At 42.6% G+C, this 12,835-nt stretch overlaps 2 protein-coding genes across 3 annotated transcripts in view; one reads left to right on the forward strand and one right to left on the reverse strand.

Annotated features, from left to right (window-relative positions):
• Unc50 (unc-50 inner nuclear membrane RNA binding protein) overlaps positions 1 to 3,790 on the forward strand; it is an 8,436-nt gene extending 4,646 nt beyond the window's left edge. For both annotated transcript variants that reach the window (XM_028775389.1, XM_028775390.1), the window contains exons 4-6: positions 1,866 to 2,005; positions 2,080 to 2,181; positions 3,499 to 3,790. In XM_028775389.1, coding sequence (XP_028631222.1) covers positions 1,866 to 2,005; positions 2,080 to 2,181; positions 3,499 to 3,635 — 379 coding nt within the window. In that variant the 3' untranslated portion in view covers positions 3,636 to 3,790. The remainder of the gene's footprint in view (positions 1 to 1,865; positions 2,006 to 2,079; positions 2,182 to 3,498) is intronic.
• Positions 3,791 to 4,214: 424 nt separating this feature from the next.
• Mgat4a (alpha-1,3-mannosyl-glycoprotein 4-beta-N-acetylglucosaminyltransferase A) overlaps positions 4,215 to 12,835 on the reverse strand; it is an 89,590-nt gene continuing 80,969 nt past the window's right edge. Inside the window, exons 14-15 of the mRNA XM_028775431.1 lie at positions 9,691 to 9,803; positions 4,215 to 9,559 (exon numbers count right to left, since the gene is read on the reverse strand). Coding sequence (XP_028631264.1) covers positions 9,533 to 9,559; positions 9,691 to 9,803 — 140 coding nt within the window. The 3' untranslated portion in view covers positions 4,215 to 9,532. The remainder of the gene's footprint in view (positions 9,560 to 9,690; positions 9,804 to 12,835) is intronic.

A 12,835-nucleotide genomic window follows, 5' to 3' on the forward strand; every position in this document is an offset into this window, starting at 1 on the left:
TCACACAGAGGACCTGTGAGCAGGAGGGCAGTGGTCACACAGAGGACTTGTTCGGAGTGCACCTTCAGGCTCCCTATGATTTCTTTATCATTTGTTTTAAATGCTGTACTTTATGAAGTTCCCTGTGATTGTTTATGTGTACCGTGAGTACTGATCAAATCAAGGGAATTAGAGTTTCCATCTCAAACATTTACAACTTGTTGATGTTAAGAACCTTGGACATCCTAGCTAGCTAGCCCTGACTGTGCTGTGATCATTAGAACACCTTGCTTCTATTTTGATAGCCACAGTCCAACCTCCATCACCCCTAACTCTTTAGCCTGTTATTATAAGGTATATGTATATGCCACATGTGGGTCCATCTTTGTGTACCTGGCTTGTTTTGTTGATTTTGTAAATTGAGTGGCACACATTCTTGGCTAAAACAGTGTTTGGTGAGTTCCAGTTTGTTCAATGAAGCACCATTGTTTGGGCTATTTGATAACTAAGTGCAGAATGTTTATTATACTCTGCCGTGCTTTCTTGATTTAGTCTGTTCATCTATTTTTTTGTGCTGTTTAAAATAGGGTCTACCTATAGTACAGGCTAGCTTAGAACTTACTATGTAGCCCAGAAAATGTCTACTACCCACATGCTGGAATCAGAGGCATGCACCACCACAGCTGGACCTTGGTTTCTGTATTCAGTGTGTAAGTGACACAGGCTCAGCAGGTAAAGACACTTGCCCAGTTTAACCCACAGGATTCAAATGTAGAACTGACTCCATAAAGTTGTCTTCAGACTTCATACTTTGGCACGTTCTTCCTTAAATAAATATAATAATAAAAACCATCTAAAATCCAGTGATATAAACAACATTAATTTCCACAGATGTTTATAGAACTGTTCCTTTCATTGAGGATCTGGACACTATAGTTTTCTGATAGGTCTGGTTGCAAAGCAGCGATGGAACACACACACACAGAGTTTTGTCTGGGTCTAACACTAGCAGCCTCTTTCCTGTGTTTCTTCTGTTTCTCTCACTTTTTAATGGTAATGGCAGCTGACTCAGTGGGTTTTCTGTTGAGTAGCTGGTTTAGACGTCATGTTTTGGTGATGTCATTTAGGCTTTAATGCCTATATATTGCCTTGGACCTTTGAACTGCAGGCTTTGTGTACAACATAGTCCATGAGTAAGCACATATGTCATAGCTAACCCCAATCCTGACTCCTCTTCTGCTTCATTCTCAGAACCACTCTTGGTGCCACCAGCCTGTCCTCTGCCAATAGCAGCTCTTATCTTCCTACACGTACGTGTAAGTGCTCAGGGCAAGACTGCTGACTCTGACTCTGTGGCCTCATGGCAGATGGCTTAATCCTCACCTTCCTCACCTTCAACTAGGGTTGCACACCTCATCACCTCCACTGCTGCTCACTCTAGTGACAGGCGACACAGGCAACTGTCATCTCCTCCTCTGTGGAGTCTGCCACCAAGGAGCCCCTATCAGAACTTTTCAGTCAGACATTTCCTGCATCTGACAGTGGCTTTTTTGTCCCGAATGTAAGGTTGAAGTCACAAAGTAGTCACAGGCACCCTGAGACCTCACCCCCTGCTCTCTTGCTTGCTGCTTACAGGCACACACAAGTCTCGAGCTGTGTCAGGCACCAGCAGCGCCTTGTGCCTTTATGTAAACATTATGACTTAAAATCATGTCTCAGATCTGTTTCCATCCTCACTGCCTTATCATACATCGTGTCTGGCTCCTCCACTGGAGGCTGTTTCATTCATTGCTCCATCTCTAGGACATCGGTAAGGTGTTGCAGCAGACGGTTGGGGACTGAGAGAACTAGAACACTGCGCAAGACGTTTTCACTTTGCTCTTCAGGTTCATCTCAAACAAGTACCTGGTGAAACGCCAGAGCAAAGACTATGACGTGGAGTGGGGCTACGCCTTCGACGTGCATCTGAACGCTTTCTATCCACTCCTTGTCATTCTGCATTTTATCCAGCTCTTCTTCATCAACCGTAAGTGCTCGTTTCTCAGATGGTCTCAGTCTTACAGTGTGCGGACACTCACTGTATGCTTTCTCTCCTGGCAGATGTTATTCTCACAGACACATTTATTGGATATTTAGTTGGAAATACCTTATGGTTGATTGCTGTTGGCTATTATATCTATGTGACCTTCCTGGGATACAGTGGTAAGTTTTGGTGGTTTGAAAACAGAACAGAGAAGGGCAGAGACATTGACAGATACTGCCTGAGGTGTTATGGTTCACTCATAAGATCTAATTACACAAGTATTCTTACCTTTTAGCTTGCCCATTGTCCAAAAGTAGAGTGGAACAGGTGCTGTGTGACACTTGGAGCCATGCTAACTCATTCTTGCCAAGTTACAGGTAGAAGCCTGACTCCTTGTGTTACTGTGTTAGATGGATTCAGGCTCCATATTACTAACCATAGGGAAGGCATGGGCCCATGGTTATGGGCACTGAAGTAGTTACAAACATTTCTTAGAGGCTGATCCCAGGCCATATTTGCAAACTTCCTGCTAAATCTTGTAGGTTATGTTTCCTAATATGAATGAAGATAGTCTTAGGCTGTTCATTTAAGAGATGATCTCAAACCGGGACACTAACTCAGTAGAAAACCTGCCTGCTGTGTGCAAGGTCCTGTGTTCAGTGCCCCTAAATCCCTATTGCTAAAGTCCAGAGATCTTCAGATCTCACAGAACCATCCAGAGAACTTTCAGCATTTTTTTCTTGGTTTTTCGAGACAGGGTTTCTCTGTGTAGTTCTGGCTGTCCTGGAACTCACTCTGTAGACCAGGCTAGCCTCGAACTCAGAAATCCCCGTGTCTCTGCCTCCCAAGCAGCTTTTTTTTTTTTAACCCTTTGGATGACTGGGACTTTACTATGAACAACTCTGACTGTTCTTCTCCCCATGATCAGTTTCCCCGGGATCACTTAACCTTCCACTTGCTTGGTTGGAGTGTTAAGAGTTTTTCTAGTGAATTTTCACGTAGCTTGAAAGTATAACCCACGGCACCAAAGTGCTGATTCTTAGGGGACTTTTGGATGTTCTGCCTCAGAACTGTTGAGAAAAATGCTTTGGGCACTAAGGAAACAGTAAGCAAGAAGCTTAAGTGTTTACAGTATCCTGCCTTAGTTCTTCCCAAAGGCTGGGCTATTAGTTGATCATACCTCAACTGCTTTTTGCAGTTGAAACACTCAGATGGCTAAAAGTAATTTTGTCCCACAGTCTGTGTGTATGAAAACACATAGTGATAGTATAATAGACCCATTACCATGCATGCTGACACAGGAAGGTGGCGTACTGGGGCCTTTGTCTAGGTAGGAGTGTTCATCCCCTCTGCTCAGGTTGCTTCATGAGATGTAGCTATAGCTCTGAAAGCATCAGCATGGATCTACTCAAGTGTGCTCCTCCTTTGGCCCAGTGTGTTGGAAAAAGCTTTCTTCCAGCATGTACATGTCAGCCCTGGCCCTGTTTGTTTTCCAGCACTGCCATTTTTGAAAAATACAGTGATCCTGCTCTATCCATTTGCACCTCTCATTGTGCTGTATGGGCTCTCGCTGGCGCTGGGATGGAACTTTACCCACATGTTGTGTTCCTTCTACAAGTACAGAGTGAAGTGACAGCATCTTAGCCAAACTGGTATTGGGATGAGTTCTTGTAAATCTGTAAATAGACTCAAGATGTAAAGTTTTACAAATTCAAGGTGATATTAACACTTGTCTAGACCATTCCTTAAAACTAAATGTACATTTCTAATAAATATTTTTAAACTAAAGCTGTAATTGTTTATTTTCATTTGAAGCTGTATATATAAAATAACAAGGGTACAGTAGTGAGTGGTGGATCACACAGACCATCTTGTTGGCAAAATGTATAGTCTGTCTGTCCCATCTTTAAAGACCATTTACATAGACTCGCCTTCGAAAACTTTAGCAAGCAGTATGGCTCACACAGGTGCTGTCATTAAATACAAAGCACAGTCCCCAGAGGGACTCTGACTTGAGAACTGCCTGTGAATGCCTGTAGAGATGACAGCCACTGTCTTACCAGGATGGCATTCTTACCTTTAAAAAGATTAAAGAGAAACCAGTAGCTACCAGAAAACAGATTAAGTAAACATCAGATGTAGTGAGTGCTACAAAAATTCTGTCCACTCATTAGTTTAAGCCATTTTTATTAGAAAGAATCTTGATTCAACATAGCTTTTCAAACTTCTTTATTTCAAATACACATGGACAGTTGTAGCACAGAGACAGTTATGAAAGGCACAGTCAACAGGACATTATTGGGTTTCAATTATAGCAGCAAACTTGAAAATAAATAATCCATTTTTAAAAATTCAACAGGTACCTCAAATATTACTGCAGTTATTAACTGTTCAACCCATAAAGACACTGTGAGCAAAGTATGTGCAGAGGAAAAGAGAACCTAGTATAACCTAGCAGAGACTCCTTGGGCTGCTCCAAGAACATCCCCCAACACAAAGACAGACTGGAGGAAGTGCTCCAAAGCACAATGGAGTCTTTGACTCCACTGGGGGAAACGGGTGTGAGGCTTAGTGGACTCAGACTACACTGTCCCAGCAGCTCTCTTCAGGTGGACAGCGCTGGAACATTTCCAATAAAGAATGGAATGCCAAGCAAGCTAAAGGACCCCACTCTTTCTATTCTGGGACCAATTGCTAACTCTACAGCAGAGCAGCTGCAAGAAGCAGCCTCCTTAGTATCACAAGGATTTAGCTGTCCCCACAACAAACCTGTGTTTAGAGCAGCAGGGTCCCCACTGGGGACCAGGATTCACACTGCACACGAAGTGGCAGTGGCTCCCTGCATGAATGCTTCCCTTCCCTGCTGAGGTCGCTGCAAACACTGTCACCTGCTGCCTGTCTGCCTTCACACGTGCATTTTTAGGTAGTGCAGAAACTGGAAAAGGGAGCATTTCAGAAACAAAGGTCTGTTTAGCTAGTGATAGAGTATAGGGGCTCGGGTAACAAAAGCCTTGGGGTGTTTCTGTTGTTGTATTCTTTCTCTCTTTGTAAAAGACTGGTCGTCTTTGTAGCATTGTATGTTCACATGCATTAAATTTAGCATATTAATTAGCATAGCATATATATTAATACTAATCATTTAAGTCCTCACAACTATCAAGGTTTAAGTTTTACAAGCTGTAAATGTTGCTACATAGCTCGGGAATGCCCTTCTCTAGAAGTCTTGAACCGGGACTTGATCCCTTACCATGTGAAGATGACAACAGTGTTTAACCTCTGGGTTCCTTTCCTTCAGTTCTGTTCATTTTCCTTCAAGGCTATGGCAGCATGGTTAATAATAATAAGCATGAATGAGTGAACTGAGATAGGAAACCTCATTAGCAGTTATTGGCTTGCAAGTGGAGGTATTTTGGGAAACATAAATGCAAAACCTTGGTCAGAACATACAGGGTTTGAGCCGTGAGCTACTCAGCTAAGTGTTTTGTTTTTTTTTAATTACACCTGTCATAGCCGAAGCTCTTGCAGGTATGTTCAGCCTGTGTCACAGGATAGCAATGAATGGCACAATACACAATTGTAAACGTACTCAAAGCTTTTTAAGAGTTTCCTTGTCTTTGTAACTGGACCATGTGTTGTTGAGCATGGACTCTGTAGATGGATGGTGGCCTCATGCTGCACTGTCAGAAGGCTGGACACAGCACGTCGACATGAAGGTGGGAATTTTTCTTCTCAGTCTGATCTAAAATACTGTTGCTCATCATTCTTTCCCGTACCTCTGGCAGGCCTTTAAGTCAGTATAATTTAGGAGCATCTAGGAGAAAAAGATGCCTACAGCCCATACCTACAGCCTCATCCTGGCAGTTTTACAGAACAAAAGATAATGCAAGTCTGACTTGTGGAGACAGGGGTCCTGGCACCAAACATCCTAGCAGAGACCTGGGTATAGGGCTTGCTAGGAACGAGTTAGGTCAAAAACCATCAGTCAGCTAGGCATGGTGATACACATTAGCACTTGAGAGGCAGAACTGGGAGAACCAGCCTGGGGTGCAAGGTGAGACTTTGTCTTAAAAACTAGTCTACCGCAGGCAATCACATATGAAGATGTCTCGGGACTGACTGAGATTCTGTTGCTTCTTACAAAACACAAATCTAGCCACATCACCCATTTATTGTCTATTGCTGTACATCAGAAGGTAGGCCCACTTACAGTAAAGGTGTTTACCAGGCTGGCTGCTCATCAAAGATTTCCATGTCTAAGTCTGGGTAAGTGTCTGGGTCAAACTGTTCTGTGGCAAAAGGTCCGCAGCTCCCACTTGGTGGGTAACAAAGCCTCTGGCTCCTTAAGGCAGGCCACCCACAGTCCCTTAGTGGGGCCCCTTCCACTTGGGCCAGCGGTGCTGTTCAGAGTTCTGCTGCTGTTTCTGACATGGCTCACAAGATTGGACCAGTCACTCACAGATATCTCCTTTTTGTTAAGTAACAAGACATGACATGGTCACAGTTCTCAATATACTCAGGAGGGGAGGATATTATACAAGGTCATGGGAGGGGTCGTTCTTAGAATCCTGTATATGACAGATATACACTTACTAACTGGAACAACCTTTGCCAACAACTATTTGTACACAAGCAAACTTTTCCGTTGGGGACTGTAGTTCTCGTAATTATTAAAGACTAAAAAGAACTCTAGTCTCCAACTTTCTGACAGCTTTTGAAATAAGCACACCTAATCTTTTACATATAACCAAAGATCAAGAACCTTTGTTCAAACACACTGATGGACATACCATACGTCTAACCTACAAGCCATCATCCATCTGCATTTACTTCTCATGCTTTTCAAACATACCTCTTGAGGATACTGAAACAATGCATGCTGGGAAGAATGATGACACTAACATGTAGCCTGGGAATCTTGGCTATCTCACCAAAATACCTTCACCTGCACTAAAATGAATCCATAGGTCTACTTTTAACCACAGCAGCAGGATGCATCACTTCCCCTTTCTAGAACGCGCATGTTTACATGACCAGCAGAACTTCCCACTGTGATGTCAATGTCCCATATTTCTGGGATCCAATATAGTGGCTGCTGGCCATGTAACCACTGAGCACTCAGAAGGCTGCCAACATGGGAACAGAACTCAACTTTTCATTTCAATAGATGTGTTTTGTAGCGTCTGTAGAGGCCAGCACTGCTTTAGCGTCTGAGCTATCTGAAATACACACTGATGTCAACCACGACCTATTTCACAGATATAATTAGTACTGCATTTGGCACTTTTCCCATTCACTATGTGGGTGAAAGTTGGTTGGTGGCCTCCAAGGTATAATGTGGATGGACACCTTACAATTCTAAGGACTCTGTCTTCATCTCCTCCAGTCTTCACCCTCATCAACCTCTGGGGATCCCACAAAATCTTGCTTGGGGCAAGCACATCTGTTTCTGATAGTCTAGTGCTGAGCTGGGCACAAAGGAGGGAGCAACTAACACTGAGGGGTCAGAAGAGCGCCTGATGTGGTGGAAGACAGGAGAGCTGGCCTCCAGAGCTTGGCGTGTGTTGGAGAACACACACCACACACAATGAAGACTAGACACAGAGTGCCTGTGCCCGTGCATGGCAAGATAGCAGGCAAACAACCTGGCTAGTCAACTCATCCAGAGGCCAAAAGAGCCTGCCAAGGCTCAGGCATGTTCCAGGCACTGGGAACAAGCTCGCCGGGAAAAGGGAGGGATTCCTTGAATGAAGGAAAGGACTTGGCTAAAAGAGTCCCTCGAGGCAAGACAGAGGGGTAGAGCACAGCAAGAGGATGTGCTCAGAGACACACGCACGAGACATCCCAACGGCCCTCTGGATTTTCAAAGCCTGGCCTTCCTCAACTCAGCTACCGAGAAAGCAGAGATCTCGGGGTCCCCACATGCTTTCACAGTCTGGCACCCTGCTGCACCCTGCTGAGTGTGGGAAGATAGTGCTTACATCTTCTAAGGATTTGCTTGTAGGCACAGGCCATAGGAAATCAGAGAAGAAATTTAAAAGGTGAAAGAAATGAGGGGAGATTTACAAAACACCAAGAAAAGCTTCAGCTGGGCTTTGACATGCACAGTAGTGTTTATCTACATTTTCCCAGTTAGAACATACAAAATGGCTGCTGCCTAGTCATATGTGTTCCATACACTGGGCAACTAAGAAAGCTCCAGGATGGAGGCCACCAACTGGGACCTCCCACAACCCTCGGCCTCCACCACACCTGCTGGACATGCCCAGCTCCTGGCGAAACAGAGAAGACTGGCAACTGTTGCTTGGCCTTCCTAACTCTAAGAGTGAAGCACTTTTGCCAACTAGTGCTACTTGGGACTGCAAGGTGAGGATGCACACGCACTCTGTGGACACAGCATTCAACCTCCACGTTCATGACACAGCAGAGCAAATCATGCTATGGAAACAGAAGCCCTACGGTTGTCTTTCACCAGAGCCCCATATTACAATTTTGGTTGTAAAATTATACCCAATATGACTCACTCAACAGCATTACCCAAAAAACATTATCTGAACTCCAAAACCTACCACAGGTCTATAAAAGGACCAACCAGGGAGAAAAGAAAGTGTGTCTACCTACTGATTAAAGAGAACAAAAGGGAAGGGAGTCTCAGCACCCACATGGAGGGAACTATGAACGGTGAAGGAGTCTGTGGAGACGTGGCAGGGGCCTCCCACCTGGACACTGACAATCACACTGGTTTTCTGTGGCTACACACCATACACAGTACAGTAATATAACCCTCGAGAGGACATTGGTCTTTTAAAATCTTGATTTTTTTAGGAATGACAAATGCCTCTGAAAATATTTTGTTCAGAATTGCTGTGATTATAAAAGTACTTCAAGTTAAGAAACCCATCTAGAACCGATCTGGAATGGCAGTGCACTGGAAAAAATGGCGTTGATCTATAATGTCTGCATTTCCAAATAAAAATATAGAAAGAACTTAAAAAAGCTGGGGAACCGCTTCTTCAAAAAAAGGTGTTGATCCAAAACTTTACTGCACAAAAATATGTACTTCTTAAGTGCTTCTAATAAATTAACTTCATAACATCTTCATGTGTATTTATATATTTATATATATATATATAATATCCCTGATCGTCTATAAAAGAGGGTCTATAATAGTAAAATAAGTGAACTTCAAAAGTACCCCCTTCACAAAATGTATTTAACATCAGTTTTCTCAAATTTTAAGGAATGTAACAATATGTACAACTCTTGTGTATTAGTATAATACTAAAATAGTCTCAGTCATGTTAGCAGGCTGTCAGAATTGTAAAATGTTTGTCTCAAGTTCAAATTAGAAGACAGCCTAGCTTCAAATGAATGTAGTTATCCGTGGGAAGAGTCCCTGTCCGAGTGGAGATGACAATCATCTTATCTACAGTAGGCTTCACGAGAGGTAGTGTTCAAGTCCAAACAGAAGAGGACGTGCTAATTATCTTTAATCAAGAGTCATAAGAAAGGATGTGTTGGTTTCTAAGCAGATCAACTGGTGATTTTTTTAATATGAATCTGAAATACAAAAGAATGTAAGATTTCATAAAGCAGTTATTTCACAATTCCCAGAAGTCTTCATTTGCAAAATCGAAAGTCAATAAAAAACAAAGCAGCTAGGCAGCCTTTCTGGCTGAATATACTCTTACCTCATTAAGAATGGCCCAAACGGCGGAGTTCTGAATAACCGAAAGTCGAAAGGCTGAAATAGGGTTTAGAGCAGGATCCACGATTCCCTCTGCAACACCATACTCAAATTTCCCTTCAAAACAGAAGATATTTTTGTTGTTTAAGAATTGTTGGAGAGTCTGAATGCATAAAGTGCCACCAAAGGCAAAGTATTTTTGGTAGACAGGAAATCTGTGTGTTTTGTGATCTGATATACTTTTAAAGACCTTAGAAGCAGCCTGTCTAAAGCAGGGGCACACTTCTGCTCACTGTAACTCAAAGGGTGGTGAAGAAACATTTGTTTTGACATCAACAGTATAAAGCCTACAGGATGTCTGCAAATTGGCACTCTACTCAAACCAGATCAAAATCCATTTTCTAACATTGCTCAGCCTGCCTGCTGCCTGCCGGGAAGCTCAGCTAATCACGAAGAACCTCACCATTTCAGACATCAGGGCTCAGCCTGGGCAGGTTCTCTGTCCATGTGTATCTTTCCCAGGCTTTATTGAGAGAAATTTAGATGTGTTGCCTGCTCCATACAATTTCCCATACACCACACTTTGTTAGAAATGAGAAGCTAATTCATTTGACAAGTTATTGCTATCCAGAATATATACAGAACAACAACAAAAAAAAATCACCAAAAATCATATAATCCAATTAATGGCAGGTAAGTTGAACAAAGTACAATTGGCCAATAAATATACAGAAAAATATTCAGCTCAATATTCCTTAGGCACCAGGAAAACATAAATCAGAACTACTCCAACAGGCTTGAGAGATGGCTCAGTAGTTAAGAGCACATTTTGCTCTTGAAGAGTAGGGTTCAATTCCCACCACTTACATGGAAGATCACAACCATCCATAATTCCAGTCCCAGGGGATTTGATGCCCTCTTCTGACCTCCAAAGGTACCAGGTACACACATGGTGCAGATACATACATGAAAGCAAACACTCAGATACATACAAAAGATACATATAAAACAAAACAAATCTTTAAAAGAAAAATGTTGCACAACACTGAGAGTCTATCTTGCCCCTCATTAAGAAAACGATCAGTTCTGGGCAGTCTGCTGTGGAGAAGGGAGCGCCATATACTGCTGGAGAATCGAAGGCGGTGCAGCAGTATGAACAGATAGCTCTATACAAGAGAACTACTAGTAAGCCTCCTGGGTGCATAACCAAAGGAATCTACGCATACACCATAAATGCCCAAAGACAAATTCAAATTCTTCTTTCATATACAGGATCTAGATTTAAAGTAAGATAAAAGTATTGAAAGGGCTTTATTTGGAAAGAGCAGTAGAGCCAGTGGGAAGACAGAAGAGAGGCAGTAATGGAGGGCTGGTATAATTGAGGTCCATTAGAGACATATCTAAATATATCAAAATGAAACCCACTATTTGGGCCAGGGAGGGAACTCAGGATGAAGGCTTTGTCACTGTGCTCAATAAATTCAATCCTTGGAACTCACTGTGCAAGTTTTCCTCTGATCTCCACACATACTCTGGTGCATGTGTGTGTGCACAAAAATAAATATAAATATATATAATTAAAATCAAGAGACTCATCATTTTCTACAAGGAATGTACACTACTGTAAAGAAAGAAGGCAAGCAGAAAAGGTCTTCTACAGAAAGAGACGTCACTTCCACAGACAGCGATGTCCCATATCCATCATTTCTTGCTATAAAGATAATGTCCTTCTTAAAATACAACAGAAATGATGTAAGAAAAAGTACCAAAAAAATCAAAAAAGAAAAGATCAAAAAGAAAAAAGGGAAGGCAGGAAGGAAGGTAAAATAGTAAAATGAAATTTTTCTGGGGCAAAGTTCTTCAAGCCAACGGTTAGCCAACTTTTCAGTGAAGAATATTCTGTGTAGGCCACAAGGACAATTGAGAATGCTAGATAAAAAGGATTTCTGCCTCATTTCTATAGAAGAAACTCAATATACCTTAACACATGTGCTCTGGAACATGACCTAGTGGGGAGATAAATACAATTCCTTATTCTTGAACAACATTCCACTTAAATAAGAGGTCCAGAGTTAGTTTTCCCTGTCATTAGAACTAACTGCAAACTTCAGTCACTGCTGACATGTTAGTGATTCATGTTTCCTTGACTCTAATCTTGAGACATCCCCTCACCCATCCCAGGTACCACCAAGCACCAGTGCCAATCCATGCATACATTTTTTAAAAATCACATTTGTGTTCTGTTTGTGTGGGTATACATACCACAGCCCATGTGTACCTGTGTGGGGTGTGCATACTGCAGTGTCTATGTACATGTGTGGGTGTACACACCACAGCCTGTATGTACATGTGGGGGTGTGCATACCACAGCATGTGTGTACATGTGTGGGTGTGCACACCACAGCCTGTGTGTACATGTGTGGGGTGTGCACATCACAGCCTGTGTGTACATGTGGGGGTGTGCATACCACAGCATGTATGTAGATGTCACACAGATTTCAGGAGTTGGTTCTCTCCTTTCACTATGTAGATCCAGAGAATTGAGCACAAGTCTGCAGATTTGGGTGGCAAGTGCCCTCACCCTCTGAGCCATGTCAAGAGCCACAGACACATGATTGCAGTGGAGTAGACTCTCAGTTGGAAGTTAATGACATATTTATTCTTTGATATTCATTTTCTGCCTTATTACATTGTGGATGAATCACTGCCCGTTAGAGCAAGGAGCCTGTCCTGCAGTTAAAATGGATTCTGAAACACAGCAGTTCTTTATCTGCACTGAACATCTCCAAGTCTCTGTGGCCACTATACGTCTGGCTTGGAAGAGGTGTCCTCTCTCCCTCTCTGTATGTGTGGGCCATGTTCTAAAGAAGCTGATCATACTATTAGTTGTTTATTTTCCTAAGGAAATGAGGTTAGACATTATATAAGCTTAAGAGTCCCAAGTTGCACAGTAGGTTTGGCTGTGACTCTTTGCCAGCCAATCATCAACAGTAACTTTTGTGCCTGTAATACCTACAGCTCTTTTTTTTCCTTCCTCCTTTGTTTGTTTGTTTCTTTCTTTCTTTCCTTCCTTCCTTCCCTCCCTCCCTCCTTCCCCCTTCCTTCCTTCCTTCCTTCCTTCCTTCCTTCCTTCCTTCCTTCCTTCCTTC

Source organism: Grammomys surdaster, unplaced genomic scaffold (assembly GCF_004785775.1).
Source record: "Grammomys surdaster isolate TR1022 unplaced genomic scaffold, NIH_TR_1.0 255, whole genome shotgun sequence".
NCBI classification, from domain to species: domain Eukaryota; kingdom Metazoa; phylum Chordata; class Mammalia; order Rodentia; family Muridae; genus Grammomys; species Grammomys surdaster.